The sequence below is a fragment of the Vicia villosa genome, linkage group LG2, assembly GCF_029867415.1.
Source record: "Vicia villosa cultivar HV-30 ecotype Madison, WI linkage group LG2, Vvil1.0, whole genome shotgun sequence".
NCBI classification, from domain to species: Eukaryota; Viridiplantae; Streptophyta; class Magnoliopsida; order Fabales; family Fabaceae; genus Vicia; species Vicia villosa.
Genome location: NC_081181.1, coordinates 147,750,534 through 147,776,481, shown reverse-complemented (window position 1 = coordinate 147,776,481; position 25,948 = coordinate 147,750,534). Strand labels below are relative to the sequence as shown.

At 35.2% G+C, this 25,948-nt stretch overlaps 1 protein-coding gene across 1 annotated transcript; it reads left to right on the top strand.

Annotated features, from left to right (window-relative positions):
* Positions 1-21,539: 21,539 nt before the first annotated feature.
* Positions 21,540-24,369, top strand: LOC131647000 (NAC domain-containing protein 7-like). Its single transcript, XM_058916916.1, has 4 exons — positions 21,540-21,714; positions 22,636-22,808; positions 22,900-23,177; positions 23,518-24,369. Exons 2-4 carry the CDS (start codon positions 22,649-22,651, stop codon positions 24,145-24,147), a joined length of 1,068 nt encoding a protein of 355 aa, XP_058772899.1. The 5' UTR covers positions 21,540-21,714; positions 22,636-22,648; the 3' UTR covers positions 24,148-24,369.
* The last annotated feature ends 1,579 nt before the right edge of the window (positions 24,370-25,948 follow it).

The window sequence follows — 25,948 nt, the reverse complement described above, 5'->3', positions numbered from 1 at the left end:
TGCTGACGATGAAACCTAAGAGTTTACCGGATCTTACTCCAAAGGTACACTTGTTCGGGTTCAGTCGCAATCTGTATTTCTTGAGTCTGTCAAACAGCTTGTGTAAATGACTCAAATGTTCTTCTTCGGTGTTGGATTTTGCGATCATGTCATCGACATACACCTCTATTTCCTGATGAATCATATCATGAAATAGTGTTACCATTGCACGTTGATAGGTGGCTCCAGCGTTTTTCAGACCAAAGGGCATTACTTTGTAACAAAAGGTTCCCCAGGGTGTTGTGAAGGTTGTTTTTTCCATGTCTTCGGGTGCCATCTTGATTTGATTGTACCCTGAGAATCCGTCCATAAAGGAGAATACCTTGCATTGTGCGGTATTGTCAACCAGTACATCGATGTGTGGTAAAGGGAAATCATCTTTGGGGCTTGCCCGGTTCAGATCTCTGTAGTCTACACACATTCTGACTTTCCCGTCTTTTTTGGGTACAGGCACGATGTTAGCTATCCAAGGAGGATAACTTACAACTTTTAGGAATCCAGCATTGAATTGTTTTTCAACCTCGTCTTTGATCTTTTTTGACATATCAGGCTTACTCCTTCGCAGTCTCTGTTTGACCGGAGTGCTTCCTTCTTTGATTGGCAGGCGATGAACTACAATGTCCGTGTCAAGGCCAGGCATATCTTGATAAGACCAGGCGAATATCTCGGCGTAGTCTTGCAACAATTGAATCAGTCTTTGCTTGACACTGTTTTCTAAATCAGCCCCAATTCTGACCTCTTTCTTTTCTTCGTCACTGCCCAGGTTGATGACCTCAATCGGCTCCTCATGAGGCTGTATGGCTTTTTCTTCTTGTTCTAGAAGTCTTGCAATTTCTCTTGGCACTTCACAATCTTCCTCACTTTCGTCCTCAGTTTGGTAGATCGGATTTTCAAAGTCATGACGGGCAATAGCAGAGTCGTTATTGACTGGATCCAGCGTGTATGTGAATCTGCATGGTAGATATGTGAGTGTGTATGAAGAGAAAAACATAGCTATTTGAAAGCGAATAAAGAAAGAAAAAGGATCACAAAATTTTGAACATGCAAGCATCCCATGATTTTATTGAATGCACATAATCATGATATGACAAACCCTTTTTATAGAAGGACCGTTGTGCTAAGGCACACGGCTTTCAAGCTCATGGTTCGATTGTTCAGGAACCACTTTTATCTTTGCACAATATACACAAAGAAAACAGGAAATGGCATTTACTCCTGATCAAAGGAGATCACATCCTCTGCTTTCCAGTTGTTCAATCCACCGTTGTTAGCAGGGAGCACCCAGCTGTTCCAGTTGCAGTTGTTCTTTTCGTCTTCCGTAGCATTGATTCCGCTAGTGGGAAAATGCGTAGGTAATTCCTCAGGATAAGTTGGATGATTTGTTGGATATGAGAATCCATGTGGAGGTCCCTCTATTGGCTGAGCGAGATGCTCGATAAGGCCGTCCCATGCAGTAGGAATGATGTTTTGAATAGAGACTTGTGCATCCTGATAAGGAGTGTACTGTGACAGATAATAACCTTCGTTGTTTGGCATCTTCCTGGCTTCTTCAAGAGCGAAGTTGTCGTCGTACTGTTCGTCCCATCCAGTCGGGACAATGTCTTTGATGGGAGTTGAAAAGCTCGGAGGAGCGGAATATTTCACCATATAGTCGTATTTGCCGCTGGGTTCTCCTAGCGTGTCCCATACTTCTTTGGGTGGATTTTGATATTGCTGAGTGACGGGACTTGTGATACTTCCGTCATTTTGATTACCCTCTTCTGTTGGAGTAAGATCTTCCAGAGCAATGTAAGAATTCTGAGGTGTGATATACTGGTAGTTGTAACCGTCATTTGGTCCTCCCACAGCATCCCACATTCCCATGGTAATGGGTGGAATTTCGTCTGGATATGGCTGAATGATGTGGTTCAAGTATGTCCCTTCATCATCAATGGCGTTTACTTCTTGGCTGGCGAAGTGTGATATTAACCCTTCAGAGCGAGGATTTTGATCATTCTTTTGATTTTCACCATTATAGCCCAGACCTAGCTTGTCGGACTTGTAGGGTATATCAGGGAGTTGTCCCCATACTGTGCGATCACCCTGTTCAATCATGGCTTTGGCATCTTTGAGAGAAGCCATAGTTGTAGCTGGAGTAGCAGGAATATGCTTGGTGGTAGAGATATCTGGAGATACAACCTCAAAAGCTTGATACGGAGTTTCGATGGATTCGCCCTCCATCTCAACATACTTGTCGTTGCTCAAGTGACTGACCATATATTCTTCTTCGCCATAGACTGTGACAACCTTTCCTTTTACTGGGTATTTTAACTTCTGATGCAGGGTAGAAGTTACAGCGTTTGCCCCATGTATCCAAGGGCGTCCTAGTAAACAGGAGTATGTTGGAAGAACGTCTATTACGGAAAAGATAACATCGAAAGTTTGAGAGCCCACTCTGATTGGGAGCTTAACTTCTCCGTACACCGTTCTTGTTGACCCATCGAAGGCTCTTACAACCACATTACTTGGTTGTAGCACAACTCCTTTGAAGTCAAGTTTTTCCAGTATTACCTTTGGTAACACGTTTAGAGAGGAACCATTGTCTATTAGCACATGAGACAGAGTGGTGCCGTTGCATTCGATAGAGATGTGCAGGGCCTTGTTGTGATTTCTTCCAGCAGGAGTTAGATCCACATCAGAGAAACCAAGACCATTGGGCACTGTAAGACTGGCGACACAATTCTCAAATTGGTCGATTGGGATTTCTTGAGGCACATGCGCAGCTTGAAGGAACTTCATCAGAGCTTTAGCATGAGCTTCTGAATACTTTAGCAGAGATAGCATTGAGATTTTTGAAGCAGTATGCCCCAGTTGTTCGACGATATTGTAATCACTTTTGCAGATGATTTTCAATATTTCGTCCATTTCTTGCTTTGATGGATCCTCAGCAGTGATCTCTACCGGATTTTGAACTGGTTCGATCAGTGGCTCTTTGCCTCGAGTGTTGATATCTGGAATAGGAATTGGAACCTGGATTGGACTAGCAGCAATATTTGGAGAAATTTCTGGTGAAAAGATTCTTCCACTTCTCGTGATCTTGCTAGTGCCTGCAATGTTACTTACAGCTGAAGTAGTTAGTGTTGCGTCCTCTTTAGTCGAGGGATCCTGCTTAACTCCATGAATGTAAACATTAGTGTCATATCCCCATGGGACAGCTTTGTCTGAGGAGTATGGAAATGGAGTTGGTCTAGCAATGACTACTGATGCCACTTTGAGTGTAGCAGAAAGTTTGAATGGAGCCTTGGCAGAGATTTTGAATGGTAAGCTGGATATCACTGAGGCATCCTCTATTCTTATCCCGTTTGCAAAGACTTCGCACAGTACGTCCATAGAAGGGAGCCTCTCAAACATAATGATACGGCGATCCATCCATTTTTGAATTCCCATCCTCAGATTTTCACAACCATTGGGCAGGCAAGTGCAATAAAAGCAGTCGGGGTCACACCCTGGAAAGTAACCAGCTCGGATTAGCTTTCCTTTGACTTCGCAGAGTGGAGTTGATAATTCGTTCACATCATAAATGTAAACTGTGTCTATGATAGCATTAACAGTTTTGTCATGCTTTGGCATAGGTGCTGTGATGACATTTGGAGTTTCTGGAGGATCGAACTCAATTTTACCAGCATCTATCATGTCTTGGATTTTATTTTTCAGGGCCCAGCAGTGATCTGCGTCATGTCCTGGACAGTTTGAATGATAGGCACATGTTGCATCAGGGCGATAATTCAGAGAAGAAGTATTGACATTCTTCGGAGGACCCCTTAATGTGATCAGATCCGCTTTAAGCAAGTGCTGCAATGCCTGAGAGATTGGCATGTTGATTTTGGTGAAAGTTCTTCTTGGTGCATCTGGTCGATGCGTATATTTTGGCTGTTGATCTTTTTGAGGTGCAGATGCGGAGATCATAACTGCCCCTACAGATTGATGCTGATCACTTTTGTGACTTGTCTGAATTTGCGCTGTATTGACCTCATTTCTGATGGGCCTTTTTGTAGTACCAGAGGAGGATCCTACTTGAATTTTTCCATTTCGAATGCCACTTTCGACACGTTCTCCGGTCAGTATTAGGTCAGTGAAACCTGATGATGAACTTCCCAGCAAATGGCTATAGAATGGGCCAGTTAAAGTGCCCATGAACATGTCGACTAGTTCGCGATCAGATAAGGGTGGTTGAACCCTTCCAGCCATATCTCTCCACTTTTGTGCATATTCTTTGAAACTTTCTTTTGGTCCCATAGACATGCCTCGCAATTGAGTACGAGTGGGTGTAAGATCAGCATTGTATTGGTACTGTTTGTAAAAAGCAGCAGCTAATTCTTCCCAAGTATGAACCTTGGTATTTTCTAGCTGGTAGTACCATTCGAGTTGTGTACCTGACAGACTTTCTTGGAAAAAGTGAATCCACAATTTGTTATCTGTTGTATGAGGTTGTATCTTCCTCACATAAGATCTCAAATGTAGTTTTGGACAAGAAACTCCATCATACTTTGCAAAGGTTGGAACTTTGAATTTTGGAGGGATGACAACATCCGACACGAGTCCCAGATCATTGAAATCTAAGCCAGGTATTTTTTGTATTTCCATAGCTTTCATACGATCTTCCAGCTGTTGGTATTTTTCATCATCAGGTTCGTCCCCAGAGTGATCATCTCCTTCATTTGAAGAGAGAGAGGGTTTAGCAGAACCCTGGTTGCTTTGATTATCTTCTTGTTCACCATCACCGACTATTTCAGGGATTGGTGGCTTTTTGATCTTTTTGACAGGGATCTTGATCTTCCTTCTCAGGTAACTCAAGCCTGCAGATTCTTTGGGCTTCTTCTTCTTCTTGAGTATCAGGGCTTTCAGCTCTTGTTGCCCCTTTGCCAGTTCCAGAATTGCCACTTGAACTTGGGCATTCTGTACTTCGAGATTCTTGATGCTTGCCTCAGATTCCATCTCTTCTGACTGAAATAAACAGCGAAGAGATGAGAAACCCGTCATGAGAACCTGTTATGAAATGTGTATGACTGGATGCCATGTGTATGCAATGTATGAAATGCAAATGCAATGTATATGAATGCAATGTATGAAATGTATATGCAATGCATGAAGTGAAATGTGTGTGCAATTTTTCAAGGATCTTAGAGTTTAGATTTGTTAAAGAAGAAACAAACGTTAGTTAATCAATTTATTTCTTTTTTCTTTTTCTGCTTCTTTTTTTTTGCCTTTTTTTTTTATTTGCCTCATTTGGGCTTACAAGACAGAAATAAAATGGAATGATCCTTCAGGTCTCCCGTGGACGCTTTCTCTTTGTCCCCAGGAATGCGTTGATTCTTTGTTCTTCTTGAAGCTGTCTGGTGAGCTCGAATAGCCTTCTCTCATAGTCCTGACAGTGTTCTTTGAAGGTGTCTCTTTCCTCTTTGAGTTGAACCCAGGATTTTTGCAACTCTTCCCAGTCAGTTGGCATATCCGGGTGTAGAATAACTTGAGGTTCGTAACCTTCGACTTCTGATTTGATAGTCACAGGTAGAACAGCGGGATAGGGCATCATGAGTTTTTGAGCATGAGTGCGGACCCATCTGAGGTAGGGTTCCATAGGAATAGAATTCCATTGCCCCAGAGTTTTGCTTTCTATTCTATAGACACTGTCCCAAGCCTGTATGAATCTTCGTCGGTGTCTGTGAGAATCATTCTCGTAATCAAACACAATGCCACGGATAATCATGTCATGAGGACCGTTGCTTCTTGCATATCCGAATTGGCGTAGAGCTAGAGAGGGATTGTAAGTGATACCTCCTTTAATGCCAAGGAGTGGCACATTAGGGTATTCTCCACAATGATCAATGATAGTAATGTCTCTTTGAAAGAAGTTGTTCCATCGGATATCTGAATGAGATAAAGACATGATTCTGTAAGACCATTGTGCTCTTTGTTCATTTCTCAGTACTGATCGGGGAAGATGACATGTAAACCACCTAGCCAGTAGTGGTATACAGCACATGAGAGTTCCTCGTTTCTTCATGGTACGAGTGTGTAGAGAGTGTAGGATGTCTCCCAGCAATGTTGGTACCGGGTTACGGATTAGGAAAAGGTTGATAATGTGTACACTTATGAACTGGTCTGAATTAGGGAACAAAACCAACCCATAGATTAAAAGTGCCATAACTTCTTCAAAAGCTGGATAACTTTTGTTTTCTAGCAGTAGTCGAGCCTTTTCCAGTAAGAATTTGGCAAGCAAACCCTCAACTCCACTCTTTGTTTCCCAATTGGATTTGATTTCTGACTTTTGCAGATGTAAAGCAGCAGCAATGACTTCAGGTTTTGGTTTTCTTTCTAAACCAGTGAAAGGTAATTGATCTTGGATTGGTAATCCAATTAATTCAGAGAATTCTTCCAAAGTGGGTACCAACTGGTAATCAGGAAATGTGAAGCAATGATGTTCAGGGTCGAAGAACTGGAACAGGACCCGTATCATGTCTTCTTCAAACTTTGAGGTAACCAAATGGAGTAGGTGACCATGCTTTTCAGTGAATTGAACATTCCTGGGGAATTCTGACACCAAGTCTTTTAGCTCAGACGGTATCGTTGAGATGTTGATTCGGATGTAATCTCTGGTGGCGGGAGCCATTACCTGCAAAAACAAAAGTAAACTCTTTGATCCTTGAAATGTGTAGTGAAAAATGATGTGTTTATGATGCAAACATGTGGCACACAAAAACAAATCAAACAATAGCCTTAGGTTTAAAGGCTTGCATGAGGTTGATAGGTGATACCCTCCCCTCTGAAGTTGAGTTGGTTGAAAACCTGTCCTGGAATAGTATTCGGGTTCTATGATCCTTGGAGACAACATCTCAATACGGCGCTCGGACGGCCGATCAAGAATATTCCTCGAGGATAACTAGCTTCGATCAATTTCAAAGCTAGCCACTTAATAGGCCACAAGTCAAGTTCAACTAAAAGGTTCTAAGACAAATTAGTGTTAATGACACTTCGGAAGCCTAATATACTCCTTGATCGCTTTCAAGGGACATCAGTATAAACCAAAGTATCACACTAACGATGACTACCAGATCAACCGTATCGGTACATGCCGTACAGTTTCCTTGGTCTATTGTCATATACTTAAGGTATCTCGAGATTCGGGTTAGAATCTTTCACACAAGCAAAGTACCCAAGCAAACCTGTGAAAAGTAAAGCAATCAGATCAAACAATTGAAAACATCGAAATGATCTATACTCTAAAGGTAACCCCTTTTGAAAACATTTTGAATTTGTATTCCCCAGCAGAGTCGCCAGTTCTGTGGGCCGTCCTTTCGGGCCATACCCCTCCGTGGCGTGGGATACGTGAACTGACTCCTTTTTTGTCGATCGGACGCTTTCGCGTCGCTTTTGAAAAAGTTTACAGAGTCGCCACCGACCTTTTATTTTATCCAATGAAGGAAAGGTTTATAAAAGACACAGAAAAAAGACCTTTGAGAGATTCTGGGTAAGGGGGTAGGTTATACAAAGGGAAGGTGTTAGCACCCTTTGTATCCATGGTTATCCATGGGCTCTTTAGTTTGCTTAGCTCATTTGCTTTACTTTTCAATTGATTCGGAATGCTTTACCTGTGTTTTTGAAATACCTTTGCAAATAGAATTTGTAATGATCCTTGTGCGGATATATACAAATGCTTGTTTATCTTTCGAAAGATGTTTTGAAAAGATCGTTAATTTTGTAATGATCCGTGTTTGGATGTATACAAAATATTGTCTTTTGGAAAATTTGTTTTGAAAAACAACAGTGTATGAGAATTTTGTTTGTTTTGATTTTGAGCAAGCAAACTAGGAGGTCTACCCTGAGTTAGGAGGTCTTTATCCTTGTTCCCTTTAAAAATCTATCCATTCGTCGGATATAAACAAAAGGTTCGATTTTGTACTCGAAACAATAGAGATGTAACTTTGATTTTGAAAAGATTGAAAAGGGGTTACCCTAGGAGGTGCAAATGTGATTGTGATTGAATTCAGATATTTATCTTTGAAGTTAGTGATCTAACGGTTCAGTTTTATCTTTGACATACACGCAGTTTATATGGGTGCTGGAAATTAAAGTGCGGAAATGTAAAGTGCAGAAAGTAAATCTACGCTATTACATCGATTGTGCGGGAAATGTAAACTAGCCTATTTACATGAATTTGACATCCTATACATTTATCTAGGAATTTTAAATTGCAAGAAATAAAAGGCATATTTTTGTATTTTTGTGATTTATTTTAAATATAATTAATGCATTATTAATTAATTTAAAATAAAGAAAAGATGGAAATATGATTAAACCTAGCAAATAAGTTTAAAAATATGTACAAAATGTTTGTTAATTGATTTTAGAACAAAATTAATTTTTTTTGGAATTTTTGAAATTGTTTTTGGATTTTTTAAGTTAATTAGAACATAATTATATAAATAATTATACAAATAATTAAAATTTAAAGATAAAATTATTCAAAATATGTACAAAATTAGTTTATAATATATAAATAATTTTTAACATTAAGAACAATTTTTTTTATGATTTTTTGATTGGTTAGAATAATTAAAAAGCAAATATATAAATATATACTAATTAATTATACAAAATATTGAAATTTTGAAGAAAATAAAATATTTTTATTTCAGAAAATAATATATATTTTTAGAAGTCTAAAATATTTTTTTGTGGGATTTTTTGAATTTTTAAAAAGATTTTTAATTAATTTAACAAAGAAATTAAAATAAAATAGAAAATAAAATAGAAATAAAAGGGATACTTATCAGATGTGATGGGATTGAGGTTCCATGATATGCACGCGCAATCTGGTGCGTTGGATTGGCTTGGAGATTGATCTAAGGGTTCAGATCATGAGGGAGCATGATACACGTGCATTGACCAACCATGTGGGATCATAAAGACTTTGGATAAGTCAAGCTGGCCCCACTATGCGTGCGTGGACGAATCAAAATAAGGGAGGGGGCGCTGAAAATTGACCAGCCAATCAGGGATGCACGCGTGGAAGTCAATAGGTCTCGGTTACTATTCATCATCTTCTTCACAGCTATGGCAACGGTTTTTTAGGGCTTTTGGCAACGCTTTTGATGTCCGATTTCCTCCTTCTTTAAACCTGCATAAACACGAAAATAAATGGTTGCAAACAACCCAGATAGCCTAATTAAGACCCTCTGAATTCATTAGTGGCATTAGTTTTTGCTAAAAGTCCATGGAAGATGTAACTCGAAGCTTCTCAAGTTTAAACACCCAACAATGGTGGAAGGTGTTAGAGGAGCGGTTCCTTGCATGAGCTACATTGAATCCACTCTAAATGATGTCAGGAACTCAAATCAAAGGTTAGATTATGTTATTACACGTGAAAATTTGGAAAACGAAAGTTATGAAGTTATGAACATGAAGATGATGATACACGTATTTAAAGCATCATGGGACTTGTTTAGTGCATCAATCTTACTCTATATGACCTCAAAGGATGATTTGAATGATTGTTTTGTATTGATATTGATTGGAAATATGAAAGTGAAAATTACATAGTTTGGAGATTTTTTGTGAGAATTATGATGTTTCTATGCTATGCTTGGGCTATTATTTCGTTCTCTCTTTGGCTCTCCTTGTTTGTGAAATATCCTTGCCTATTTATAAGCCATGAGGTGCTTAAAATTGAAGCTAAAAGCATTGATTGCTTTTGTTGAATTTTTGACTTTTTTGGCTTGGAACTCAAGCAACCTTGGCTTGCTCTTCACACTTCTTTCCTTGCAGCCTCCTTGCTGCATAATTAAGTGATTATTTGATGAGTCATGCTTGGAAAATAAGCTACCCATTATTCTTCCATTTTCCTTTTTAAATTTAATCTTATATGTGATAAAATTAAATCAAAAATGGATAAAAAAGATGTGGGCTTTGTCTTGGTCGTGGGAGGCCCATAATAACATGGCAAAGATGTTTGAACCATAAAAATTTGGCCCCTTTTGGAAAAAATGCAATTTTGAACAATGTTGGTTTCATGCATTTTCCAAAATTTAGCCAACTTCAACAAGGTGTAAATCCTTCAATTTTTGTCATATGAAGGAGATCTTGCACTTTTTGGAAACCTCAAAGAGTCCTCTAACCAATGCCTTTGGTCTCATGTCAAAATGATTTTTGAAGCTCCTTGTGTGTCCTTTTGAAAAAAGTGTCTTTTTGTTGACTTTGAAAATGACCTGTAATGTCTTTGATCATATTTTTCAAATGGTGAATCCAATGACCATGGGATCAATGGCATTTGAAAGATAATTGAATTTCCTTCAAAACAAGCTTTGGTTTGAATTTTTTGGATGAAGGATGAGAGAGTTATGATCAGTCAAAGTTGAGTTGACTTTTCAGGCAAAAACCCTAATTTTGAATCTTAGGGTTTTGTTGATTTTTGATCTTTCCTTGATGAATTATGATCATCCAATGATCAAATGTTGAATCCTTTGACAAAATATGGACTTTGACAAAAAATTTCATTTTTGACTGTCAGTTGACTTTTTTGGTCAAACGGGTCGTCTGTTGACTGTTTGAGCTGCTGACGGTGCGTCTGAGTGAATTGAAGTTTGAAAATTTGTATGATGGTACTTTGAGATGTATGGATGTATATGAAATCCATTTGAGCTCTCAAAAACTTGTTGCTCCTGTTAAAACAAGAAAAACCCTGATTAGGGACTGTCTGTATAGGAGGCAGTTAAGCGTACCTGATTTTTGTGCAGTGTTGAGTTTCTGCTAATCATGTGATATTCAGAAGACTTCTAACACAAAAATCTTGGAAATTTGAATTGTGAATGATTGATTTGATTGATTGTACAAAACACTGAGAATTGTACTGTCTGCAGTTTGTCTGTCAACTGACTGTTCGTGTACTGAAGCAGCAGTTAAAGTGAAAAAGTCAACTGTCAAAGTTAATTTTCTTTTCTTTTTTGTTGTTATTTTTGTTTTTGTTTGGTGTGAAGCATGAAAATTTATTTACATGACTTGTTAGAAAACAGAAACATAATAAATAACTGATATTTACGGTATGCGGGCAAAATTACCGATAATAACCTGAAAATTGTTAAATGCACAGAAATAGAAATATTTGACTGGCAGAAACACACAAAATATTATCTTAGTAATTAAGCAATATTATGACAAATAGTACAACATTTAATACTGACAGTATAAATATTACATACTATTGAACAGTACGACGAATAGACGGTACGTTTAAGAAAATAAGAAACACGGCAAACTTTAAAAATGACGGTTGATGAACCATGCTATGATCAATAACATGTAGATGATTGGGAGCATAACCATTGCAGGTCCACACTCCTCAGGACTATGCAGGCAGAAGAAAGTCATGATCACCGTAGCAATGGTGATGACTGTAAGAAACAGTGTCTCTATCCACTTTGCCATTCTTGTCAGGGAAGAAGAGAAAATAGATATGAGGTAGGAATTTGAAAGATGATTTAGAATTTGATGTGAGATTTGTGGGAAGAATGAGAGGTATTTATAGAATGGAAAGATGATAAAGACGTTGGGGAATGATGTGATTCCGTACAAAAGGAAATTTGAGTGGAAGTGAGATTTGAAAGAAAGTGTATGATATTGTTGGGAAAAGAGAGATGTGTAGAATAAAGTTGAGATTTGAATTGGAAAGAAGAGATTTGAAAAGATTTTGAAAATAATGGAATATAGTACAAAAGTTAGTGGGAAACCAAAAACAATTGTTACCAGTATAGTGTGAGTTTCCTGCTTCTGCGCCTGCAAAAAGAGTTAACTCTGCATGATTGTGTTAGTACTATTTATCTGTAAATAAATAAATAGTATTTGTGATGTAATGAACAGTATTTGGCGTTTGCGTAAGAATAAATTCCTCTGTAAGCCAAGCTACTGTATAAGAAAAGTTTCTGAAATTTAAGTACTTCATATGCTAGGATATTTGAAATAAAAATCCATGATTATATGAAACTCTTAATTTTCAGATTGGTGTTTTCTTGAAAAAAGATGTGGGCAAATTTTGGGGTATAACACTAAGTCAGACATAGGTCGGGATAACTCAAACACTTCACCTTTATAGGCTTTGTGCTTAGGGGGTTTATGTACATCCCGACTAAGAGAGTCTGACCATGGAGTAACATCCTATCCAGCTAAGATAGCCCGACTACGGAGTAAAATTGTGTCCATCCAAGAAATCCCGACCAAGGAGTAATACCCCACTCGACCAAGAGAGCCCAACCGACCAAAATTAAACACGAGCCCAAAACGCCTTCAAATAGGTTATTTGCGGACAAAGTGTTTATGGAAATTTACCATAGGACATCAACATGTCCAAACATGTTCCCTGACACAATAAATATCATCACTACTGCAAAAAGTATATACAATAACGCTAAAGTTACAATGATATCCTATACACTGTTGTAATATGTTAAAGTTGAAGCGTTCGATGAATATTTTGTTTTATAAAAAGTAATTTAATGACGGTTCTTCTTAAAAACCATGGTGATAAATTATGTGTAACAAGCTTCGATTCCCATCAACTACATTTTTTCCCATTTTTTTGAGTATATTAAGCGTGTGTCACTTAAGTCCATTATTTAAAATATAAATTGAAAATGATTTAACAACTGTGGATTGACTCAACCATTGTTAGATTATTTAAATTTCCACCACGGTTGAATTTTTCAACTGTGGTTAAAGGTTTTACTTGATAAATTAAAACAAAACTTATTTTGCATTTCTTTCATAAGATGCCCTAGGCGAACAAGTGAACCAGAGACGTTATCATATCCATTCATTTGGAACTTAAATCTTCACCCTCTTCGTTCATTTGAATCGCAAATCTTCAACACCTTCATTCTTAATCTCGTCCTCATATTCGAAGTACAGTACTCTTCATCTTTAGTTTTCATTCTTTTTTTCTAGGTACATGTTGCTTGCTTCACATTTCATTCAATGTTATATATTGTTCTTGGTTCCTATTTACCATTTATTTGCTGTTTTGTTTGTTCCCCCGGATGAAATAGGTACCTTTCTTGTGTTCATGTTGTATATTGTACATGTTTCATATGCTTTAGGTTTTTCTGTTGGATATAGAAGTGAACTAAAATATTATATTGTTGTAAGGGATATGCATATGCTTAAGGTTTAGAGTTATATTTTTGTTATGAATATGCTTTAGTTTTTGGATATGGTTTTGGTTTAGATTTTGGTGTGTCATTCGCATTATTATTCGTGTATAAATTTTAGAAGTTGATACGAACCGCAGTTGGATGAAAGTCAATAGGTAAGGTTCGGTTTATGAGAAAGGAATTCTTAAATTTCTTGAATACGCTGATCAAAATCTTCCCGACAATAATGGTATCTTTAATTGTTCTTGTGTTAATTGCGTGAATATCCGTAAAGGTACAAAGGATGAAATATTCCATCACCTATGCTGTGATGGTATATGTCAAAATTATACAATATGGACGTGGAACGGTGAGGTGGATAAAGAGAGAAGTCAGGCATCACAAAGTCAAAATTTGAATGAAGATGTATATATTGATGATCGACTAGAGGATATGTTCCATGATATTGGAGAATCTTCTTTTAAGATTGCTCATATTTATGATACTTTATGTAGTGATAAAGACACCTCTTTTATATCAGGGATGCATAAGTTTTACATGATTGTTTGTGGTGTTAAATTTGTTTAATATGAAGGAAAAAATGGATGGTCGGATAAAAGTTTCATGGAATTTCTTGATTTGCTAAAGCAAATGTTACCAGAAGATAATAATTTGTCGGATCGTTGTTATGAGGCCAAGAAGATATTATGTCCAATGGGTTTGGAGTATATCAAAATACATGCATGCCCTAATGCTTGCATGTTATAAAGGAAAGAGTATGAATACTTGTATAAATATCCAAAATATGGTGTGTCGCATTACAAGCAGAAGGCCAACAATCGCCATGTAGCTGATTCGTTGCAATGGAAGAAAATTGATTCATTGTTTCCAGATTTTTGAATTGAGCCAAGAAACCTTAGGCTTGAGTTTTCCACTGATGGAATGATCCCTTTTGGTAATCGGAGCACTAATCATTCTTCGTGGCACGTTCTTCTCACTATTTACAACCTATCTCCTTGGTTGTGCATGAAGCGCATGTATCTGTTGTTAAGTATGATGACTTTTGGACTACGACAACCTGGTAATGATATAGATGTTTATTTAAGTCCATTAATTGAAGATTTATGACTTTTGTGGGATGAAGGCATTGAAGTTGATGATGCATATTCTGGAAAAAAGTTTAAGATGCGTGCAATGTTATTTTGCACAATCAACTACTTTCCTGCTTATGGTAATTTGGCTGGATATAATGTCAAAGGACATAAAGCGTGTCCTATATGTGAATCTAATACTTATTATAAATTAGATGAATTAGAAGATGAGGCTGCCATAATCTTGTGTCAATTGGACATGTATTTTCCTCCATCATTTTTTGACATTATGGTTCACTTACTTGTTCATCTAGTCATAAAAATCAGATTTTGTGGTCCACTTTATTTAAGGTGGATGTATCCAATAGAGCTATATATGAAGATATTTAAAGGATATACGAAGAATCATCACCGACCAGAAGCTTCGATTGTTGAAAGGTACATCACAGAAGAAGTTGTTGAGTTTTGTACAAACTATTTGTTGAAAGCAGATTCTATAGGAATTCCAAATTCTCGTCATACTAACACAGACGAAAGAGGTATTCAAGGTATAAATGTTAAGTCAATGGCTCAGGATGTAGTTATTCAAGCACATTTCTATATATTGAATAATATGGATGGAGTTCAACCTTACATAGATACTCACAAAAGACTTTTGAAGAAAAAATATCCCCAATGAGTGACAAGTTGTTGTTCATAAAGCAAAACAAGAGAGTCATAAATTAGTTTAGTGAAGGGTATCTAATGATCGTAGTGCATCTGAGATACTTAAATGTTGTTGTACATGCCAAAATTTAATGTCATAATTTGGACTGCATACAATATTGGTCATTATACCTTTTATACAAAATCAAAAGATGATCGTAGTATAATGCAAAATAGTGGGGTTATGGTTGAAGCCGAATCGATGTATTTCTCTATTTCAAAAGATAAAAATTCTGTATTGGCAACTACCGCGTTCTATGGTGTCATTGAGGAGATTTGGGAGATTGATTATGTTATTTTCAAAGTGCCTTTACTGGCTTAATACATCCTTTGGTACCTTATCTTAATTTCAGATTTCATTTTCGACCCTTAATTAACAAACGTTCATTTTAAGTCCCTTAAATCAAGTTCCGTTAGCCACATTGGTCGTTTCCGTTAAATTTGTCAAATTATGTTAAATTAGGCAAACGTGGCATTCTAGTTGTCATTAATTTAGCTAACCTGGAATTATTTTATTAATATTTTATTATTTATAATTTCTTAAACTTTTTTATCCACCACATCAACTTCTCTTTCTCACTTCTCATAACCCTAGCCGTCACCTCTCTTACTCTCTTCTCTCTTTCCATTTCTTCTCATTTTGCAATAAGCAAAGTACATGTGGAAAAAATGGCGTGTTATGTGGGCGAAGATTTTCATGCTTTGCACTAAATCTAAACGCAGATCGTGAACTCAACTTCATTGAACAATTAGAATTCGTCAACATGGAAGCTTCTTCTGTAACGGTTGCTTGGTCCCACAAATGTAACGAGCTTGTTAAAATTCGTCATAGTTCTTCCAACAGTGGGGTTTGTAATCTAAACTTTAATTACAATATTGTTGTTATGTTTTTCTGTATCATCCTAAGTTCATATCTGGTTGGCCATGGACTCAGTTTCATCTTCAAGTTTTATCAAAAAATGATTCTTGTTTTTAATTCTATTTTTGGATCAGATCTGCAGATATGTCCAATTGAATATGTTAAGGTTCAAGGCACCATAATTGGGTTTGTTCTGCACTTTCACTGGGGGTTAAGTGCAATTTTGTAATCATATAATTAAGATATAGTAATGTTCTACAATTTTGAAATTTTGCAATTTTTTGATTCTTTGAAATATTGTTGGTTATTGGTTCTTTTAAATGCCGGGTTATTGGGTCTTAGAAATGTTGTATGACTATTTTTTTTGTAAGTCATTAAAATCTCAGTTCTTTGACTCCTGAAGCACTAATTGGTTCTTTGAGATGTTGTATAACTAATTCTTTCATTCAAGTTGTTCTATGTGATTTCTGAATGTACTAGTATTGACAACTGGAGCAATAGCTTGACAGCTGAAGCAAAAGATGATAAAAAAAGTTTGGTAATAAATTTCACCTTATTCATATTTGTGTATGCGTATTTCATCTTATATGCTAATGTGCCTTTTCAATTTCACCCTAGAATGTAGTTATTATGACATGCATTAACAATAGCAATTTTTTTCACCAAAAGAGATATTTTTATATAGGTATGTATGTATGCAATTTGTTCACTAATCGGTATGCACGCTATTTTGTTTTCAGGTACTATTGAAATTTTGGATTACACAAACTATGATGATATGAAATATGATATGAGCTTTGCATTGCTGTGATTTTAGTTTTTTTTTGCTGCAGATCAAAAAGCTTGATGACTCTGAGTTTCGCAACACATGAAATGTTTATTCATGAAACAATTGATTTCAAACATGTACAGTTTTTGCAAAATTTCAAGTATGTATTGTTTTGAAGAGATACTATTAATTTTATTAAAGAGATGCTATTGTAATTATTTTGGAATTGTTAGTGTTTCAAGGTGGTTTTATTCTATATGTATGTTTGATTTTGCATGAGAATTGATTATGAAGAGCTATATTTTTTTTTACACATTTTTAACGATTTGCGGGGGTTTTTAACCTCTGAAAACAAAACTCCCACAATTTAAATAAAATACTAGTTTTTAATACATATGCTGACTCAGCCATGCCTTGTTGTCATGTCAGATCACCCATCTTAACGTTTTCACACTCAAACTAACGGAATGGACCAACTTGGGTAATGTAAGTTTTGTTAAAGGACTTAGTTGTAACATTTATTACATAAGGGACCAAAATGAAATCTGAAATTAAGTTATGGGACTTCAGGACTAATTAAGCCGCCTTTATTTAAATGCAAGTGGACTCCCAATAATAATAATAGTGTACACATTGATGACTTAGGATTCACCCGATTTGACCTTGGCAAGACAACTTTTATGACCAAACCATTCATCATGTCTTCTCAAGCAAAACAAGTTTTCTATGTGACTGACTCTTCAGATATATCGTGGAAATGGTCAATCGTTCTCCAAGAAAAACACATTCCTCTTAGTGATGAAAGTTTTGATATTTCGTCCACTCTTTCTTACACAACACAAGTTCCTACCTCATATGATGAAATTGATGGAGACGGTGTGCATGCTATTCGAATCGATCATGAAGAAGGCATATGAGAAAATTAACAAGTAAGTATTTTATACTTTATTCATAATATATTAATTATATGTTATAATTTCTAAGTATTTTTACTAACAAGTATGATTATTTGAAATCATAGGTTTTTAGAGTCAAGACTCAAGAGACAAGACATCAAAAGACAAGAAACCAAAACACCAAGATACAATTATGTGATGTTATGTAATGTGTAAATTCTAGGCTGTTTTGTGACATTTTTGTTTTGAAGTAATATATGATTTTTGGTTCTTAATCCAATTATTATTATTATTATTATTATTATTATTATTATTATTATTATTATTATTATTATTATTATTATTATTATTATTATTATTATTATTATTATTATTATTATTTTGATAACTTTATCACAAATGGGAGTTGTTCGTTTGACTGTGATATGGTCCACAAAAATACAAGTTAAAATGGGAAAAATTATAAAAGCAAGATTATATTTATTAATTAAATACCAAAACGACGCTGCTAAGAATCAAACCTAGGACCCTTGCCCATGGAGTTATCAATGTGATCTCTCCCGGCCAACAGGAAGTTTGTATATATAAGGTAATGACAAATAGGAAGTTTGTAATCTTGTCGAAAAATTATTCACGATGCAGTGTTTTTTGATTCATGCTGCATTGTTCCTTGATTCACAGTGCAATGTTCATTTTATTTATTTACTTGGTTTTTTTAGGAAATTATTATAATTACAATTCATAATTCTTCTGCAAAATTTTTCCTTTACCAATAAAGAAAAGACACATGTCGGTTGTGTCCCTTATAATTATTTTATTTATTGAATTTGGTAAAAAAAATCATGTTCGAATTAAGTATGATTTGTATATTATAAAATTATTTAATAATTTAAATAAGTCGATTAAAATAAAAAGTCACAAAAGTGACATCTTTTATGGAGATTACTTAGACCATCTCCAATGGTGCAATTCATTTTTGAGTTCTATATGGGTCCCACCAGCCATATCATCTCAAAATAATTTATTTAATATTTATTTTATTAGTGTAATTCAAATAGGTCCCACAACTTTACCTCATAAATTAATTTGATTGGGTACCACAATTTTTTACTAGTTGCATTGCAATGCAACTCTACTATGACATGGCATTTTGATTTAATATTTAATTATTATATTGATGTCTAGTTGGATAACTCATTGAAAAATACCACCATTGGAGATGCTCTTATAGGAAATATTAAATGTTATTCTGCATATGTTTATACGTGAGCATTAGTTGACCCAAAAGAAAATTGATATTTGACACGTCTAAATACACACTTGTAATAATAAACATGTGATAATTTTAAGGCTTCACATGTGAATGATGAGTCAATCCAAAGAGGAGTTTATTATTTGACATGTTTTATTATCAATGGTTGATCATTATAACAAGAGCATCATTAGTAATTAATATTGTTGTCCAACAAGTTGATACTGATGGTGCACCATGTATCTTGAGATGACTTATGCAATTAATTGAACATATATTAATTGAATTTATTTATGATTGATTTCAAATCATCATGAGAGTATATTTACAATATTTTATTTTTTTCTCTTTATAGTTAACATTGCTACTATATATGCTAAAATGAATTCAATCCCGGTTCTTAATGATGCCAACTTTACGGACTAGAAGAAGAACATTTTAATTGTTCTTGACTGCATGGATCTTGACATTGCATTCAGGATGAAGCAACCCCCTTCTCCTATAGACTCCACTTCCTCCAAGGAAAAGAAAAATTATGAGAAATGTGACTATTCCAATCGAATGAGTATTCTGATCATAAAGCACGACCTTCCAGAGCCATTATGGGTTCTATATCTGAAGAAATAACAAGTGGCAAAGATTTCCTTACTGAAATTGAAAAGTGCTTTTCTAAAAGCGATAAGGCAAAAACAAACACACTCATTCAAATCTTGATTTCTATAAAATATAAATTCAAAGGAAATATAAGACATTATGGAAATGTCTAACATTTCTTCCAATCTTAAGACACTAAAGCTTGAGTTTTCGGATGACTTACTCATGCATTTGGTGTTAATATCTCTTCCTACACAACCTGGTCAATTAAATCTAAGTTATAATTGCCAAAAGAAGAAGTGGTCTCTTAACGAGCTCATTTCATATTGTGTGCAAGAATAAGAGAGGGTGAAGCAACATAGGACAAAGAGAACTCACTTGGCAAGTACCTCTCAAAGCGAGGGTAAAAGGAAGAAATACAAGGATGTAAAGAATGAAGCTGCTGAGGGTCCGATACAGAAAAAGCGAAATAAGGGTAATGGTTGTTTCTTTTGTGGCATAACTGGACATGTCAAGAAGGAATGTCCTAAGTATCATGCATGACATGAGGCAAATTTAGTTTCAGTAGCTAGCTAGAAACACTTGGTGGGTATATTATGCTGCTACTACTAACATTAGTGTTTCAATGTAGGGATTCTTGAGTCATCAAAATCCAAATGATGCTGAAAGACGCATTTATGTTGGAAATGGCAAGTCGATAGAAGTAGAGGTAATATGGAATTTTTAGGTTGTTATTAAGTATTGGTCATCATTTAAATTTATTTGATACTTTTGTTGTGCCGTCATTTAGACGGAATTTAGTTTTTGTTCCTTGTTTGAAATATTTTGGTTATGAATGTTTTCTTGGAAATAATCAATTTGGATTATCTATTAATTCATATATTATTATAACTTGTACTCTTATGGTGTATGATAATCTATATTTTCTTAATACTATGGACTTGTCTCGCAATACACCATGCGAGGGTCACTTATCGAACTCTTAAGGCTATGGTAAGAAGGATGCTATATCATTCCAACTTATCGAACTCACTCTAGGGAGAGGCACGAAGACTGCAACTTACATTATGAATAAAGTACCAACTAAATCAGCTACCAAAACACGTTATGAGCTTTGGACAACAAAAAGGCCTAGTCTAAATCACTTTCATATATGAGGATGTTTGCATGAGGTTAGACCTTATAAACCAAATGAAAAGAAATTAGATCCTTGAACAATGATAAGCTACTTCATTGGTTATTCTGAACGATCCAAGGGCTATAAGTTTTATGATCCCAAATTAAAGTTAATTTTTGAGATGGGAACTGCCACATTCTTTGAGGATATTGAGTTTGGGAGAGAAATAAGGTTAAAGACATTGATTTTGAAGAAGAATCCATTTCAATTCCAAGACCGATTGATGCATTTGCTTCTGACGAAGTAAATTCAGAATATCTTCAAGACATTGTCACTCAAACTCCCATTTAAGGTGTACCAATTGATAGTGAAGAACAAAATCAAGATCCCCAAAAACCAACGCCTCAGGAGCATCCAACTTGGGCCGTTCGTATTGGGCCGTTGGCCAATTTAAAATAATTGACTTGAACATTAAAGTGTTTGCAGATCCTTAATGACCGTTACGAGAGTTCTTCTTCATCACCACCACCATCATCATCATCAACTATTAAAGATAAAGATTATTCCATATTAGCAGCAAAACCCATCCATTTTATGATTTCTAATCACCAATTATAATGAATGAGTGTATATGATTATGTATTTGGAAGAGATTAATGCATTGGATTATAACTATGATTGACATTTACTAGTAGTACAATACAATCTTTGTCTCTTTTTTTCCTCCCTCTTAATAAAGAATGTCCATTCGTGCTCACGGTTTGATTGCTTCATTCTCTTTCACTTTATTTTCGGTCCCGGCCATGGGCCCAGCAACCTCAAACGTTAACACCAAATTAATCATTCTTTTGGCGTCATCATCAGTTGCTGGTGGGTGGAATATCTCTCTCTACTTTCTTTTTTTATGAACTCAAAGCTTTCCCAGTAATCTAGCTCCAACTCAATAGATTAGGAGAGAGAAACTTTTGATAGCAACACTTTATTGGAGTAATTCTTTTCTCTCATCTTTATAAATATCTTCTTCTTCTCTTCCGCTTTTGCTTCCTACCTATTCAATATATCCATTTTCTTCTTTTTCCTTCACTTTCTCAATTTATTCTATTCCTAGGGTTTGATTTTTTACTTTTAGCTCTTTCTTGATTTGTTGATTCTAGCATATATATCTCTTGAATTTGTGCTGCAAATTAAGAGGTTTCTTTCATCAGATCTACAAAACCTTCTAAGGAAAGCAAATCAAGGTTATATATTAATCTAATGCTTTCAAATTTCTCTTGATTATGTATTTTGATTTTTATATAAAGTTTAAACTATATATACTAGCATAAGTCCAAATTAAATGAACTAAAGTATAATAAAGTCAAATGCTAATTAAATGCCATTTGAGGTATATATAAGATCTTTGACCTGACTTTCATGTCTGTGTGTTTTGTTGGAGTTTATTGTCCATCAACACCTAATGTTAAATCATGCTGTCACTTTTCCCTGTTTATTCCTTTTTGTTTCACACCAGACAATATTAATTAAGCTCTTTCCATGCCTAACATATTGTTTTATCTGCATGATATATTTTTCTTTAAATGTTTGAATATTTGTATAATTAGCTTCTATTGAATCATTTTGCCTCACCACTCATAACCTTAGATTTCCCTTCCGTTGTTCACTTACCGATCGAGGTGATAAAATGTTTTTCCTCTCGGCCACTCGTCCGATGTGAAATGTGACAGACTTATCATAATATTCTATGTTACCTCGATCAACCAACCGATGTGATAAGTGTTTTATGTAGTAGTGAGTGCTCCACTACCAACTTATTTTTTAGACTAATTAAACGTTTGGTATATCCTATAAAGCTGATTAAACTAATTCATGCTTTGCATCATTGCATTGTAATAAAGGGCCTTCTCTTTCTTCTCTTTTGTGTGCTACAAGTTTAGTTTGTCTTTTTTCTTTTAAAGGAAAAAAATAAAGTTAACACATATATGGAGTGTCCTTTACTATTGCTTCCATTTTTTTTCGAACAAATTTACTATTTATTTATTTTTTACAAAGAATGGACTTAGAGTTAGTATAATATAATCAATCCATCACATCACATTACAATGTAACTTTGTTGTGTTGATTTTTCAAATTTTACCATAAATATATATGCATGCATGCAGGTTGAATTTGAATATGAACAATTTCTCGCACGTTCCTCCTGGATTTCGATTCCATCCCACTGATGAAGAACTTGTTGATCACTACCTTCGGAAAAAGATAGCTTCAAAAAGAATTGATCTTGATATCATTAAAGATGTTGATCTCTATAAAATCGAGCCATGGGATCTACAAGGTACGTGTACTTGATTATTTATTTACAACACTGATTCAGATTTGATCTACAAGATACTAATACGTGTTAGTTTCTTTGTGTTGAGATTCAGAGTTATGCAAAATAGGAAGTGATGAAGAAACTGAATGGTTTTTCTTCAGTCATAAAGACAAGAAATATCCAACTAGTAGTCGTACAAATAGAGCTACAAAAGCAGGATTCTGGAAAGCCACAGGAAGAGACAAAGCAATATATTCTAACAATATTTGTCTGATTGGAATGAGAAAGACTCTTGTTTTCTATAAAGGAAGAGCTCCTAATGGACAGAAATCTGATTGGATCATGCATGAATATCGCTTAGAAACTAATGAAAATGGAACTACACCTCAGGTAAAAATAATACTAATAAGCACATAACTAACATTTTTCAAGGGTTTGGTCTCGTGGTGAATGTTTGAGACCTAGGAGTGCGTTTATATTTAGGTTTCACGTTCGAATACTGCATGTGCTAATAGTTCATTCGTTAAGCCATTTCATACAGAGTTTTGCTCAGACTTTAATTGGACTCATGAGTTTTAAAAAAAAAATGATATCAGGTCTGTCTATCGAGTCGAACGCCTACCTTATACATATCATTGCACGAAACTCAATTGTAATTGATATGTAGCGGCCACAATTTTCATCACGAAATTTAAAACTATTGCGATTATAAATTAAAGTTAAATTTCAGGAAGAAGGATGGGCTGTGTGTAAAGTGTTCAAGAAAAGAATAGCTACAACAATGAGGAGGATGGATGAGTCACCATGTGGATATGATGATCAAGTTTCATTCATGCAAGAGCTTGAAACACCAAACCGAGTATTTTCTTCTCATTCTTATGCATCATACCAACAACAACATCAACAACAACAACACTATCCTTGCAAACAAGAGTTGAATCAAATGCAATACAATATATCCATTAATGATGCTAACAATTTCCTCCAACTTCCACCACTAGAAAGCCCTAAAATACCTAATTTGCAGTGCTCATCATCATCACATTCAATAACTCATCAAGAACAACAACAATATTATAGCCAGCACCAGCAACAAAGTATGCAAATGCTTTATAGTGGTAACAATGATTTACAAGCAGTAGTGGAGCAATCAAAGGATTGGAGAGTATTTGACAAACATGTTGCTTCTCAGCTAAGTCATGATCAAGAAGCTTCCAAGGAAACAGTAACCAGTTATTGCAATATTGTGGCTGAACAAATTGCTTTGCTAGCAAATGAGTCTAAAAAATCTGAAACTCATGACCATGAATATGCTACTTCAACTTCCAACTCCAGTTGCCAGATTGATACATGGAAGTGAAGATCTATAACTATATATGAAGAGGCATATAATTGATATACTATATTACAATATAGGGAGTAGTATTATACAGCCTAACTCCTGGAAAAATAAGAGAAATATTAAAAGGGTATTGTTCATTTCCAATTTCCAACTTCCAAGTTTGTGTACATATATAGTAAACCCTGAAGTATTGTTTATTTTTTATACTAAAACCTTTAAGTACTGCTATATATTAAATATATTCTTATCAATTGGAACTAGTTTTCTTACTTTGCTAGTGACTTGATGTGTATTGCAAAATTTATTAATTCTTTTAAATGCAAATCTATATATATATATATATATATATATATATATATATATATATATATATATATATATATATATATATATATATATATATATATATATATATATATATATATATATATTATAATCTCGATCATTAGTATTCCTATATATGCTTAACACTAATACTCTAATGTGTGTAATTCAAAATGAACCAATAAGACAATACTATAATTGCTCTATAGTCACAGACATAGATAATTTAATCAAATTGCATGAACATAACTTTTCTATGCTTCTCTCTACTTTGATATGTATTTGTGTACATGCTCCAACAATTGGTATCAGATTACACTTAATCCTAGAGGTGCAAAATTTAAAGTAATTCGGTTTGACAGAACATACAATTTCAGTTTATGGCAAAAGAGGATTAAAGATCTATTGACTCAACATGGTTTACTGAAGGCGCTTCGTGATGAGAAACCTATGGACATCGCAACTATTGATTTGAACGAGATGAAGTAGAAGGCAACAGGTTTATTAAGACTTTGTGTTTCTAATGATTTGATGAATCATATCTTGGACCTCACAACTTCGAAGGATTTCTAGGATAAATTGGAAAATCAGTACAATTAGGAAGAAGGCGATTTATAGGCTCATGTCAACGCTTTCAACAACATCCTCGTTGATTTGACACGACTTGGTGTGAAGGTTAATGATGAGGATAAAACCATTATTTTGATGTGCTCCTTACCAAGCTCTTATGATCACTTGGTGACCACTCTCACATACGGGAAGAAAATAATCACGCTGGATTATATTTCTTCTACTTTTTGCAACATACACAACGTTACCAAAGTGTAAAGGAAGGTGGAGGAAGTTCAGGTGAAGGTTTGTTTGACAAGGGAGGTCAAGACCGTTGTTGAGGCAAGGGCAAGGCAATGGGTTCTAGAAATAAAAGAGGTCAAAGTCCAAGGACAGAAAAATAGCAGAATATTATGGCTGCAAGTAAATTGGTCATTGGAAGAGGGATTGTCCAAACAAATTAGACTATAGTAGTTTAGCAAATGTAGTTTAGATTGATAGTTCCGGCAGTGAAGAGGATTTGCTTTGCGTTTCATTTGCAAAGTGCACTAATACTTGGATCCATGATTTTGGATGCTCCTATCATATGACGCTGCACCGAGAGTGATTCAGCTATGTTAAATTAGGTGATTTTGGTTTTGTCTATTTAAGCGATGATAAAACTTGTATCATCACTGAAAATGGGTAAATTAAAATTATATTGGAGGATGGTAGTATGCAAATGTTGAGTGAGGTGTGTTATGTTCCAAAATTGAGAAAGAATTTGATCTCTCTGGGTACTCTTCAAGTGAATGGTTATTCATTTGGGTCAGATGGAGATAGAGACATCATGAGGGTTAGCAAGGGTTAGAGGTTTTAGGTAGGGTTGTTCAAAAAATTCAAGAACTGAACTGAAACATCAAACCAAAGTGAAACTAAAATAACCGAACTGTTATGTTTGGTTAGT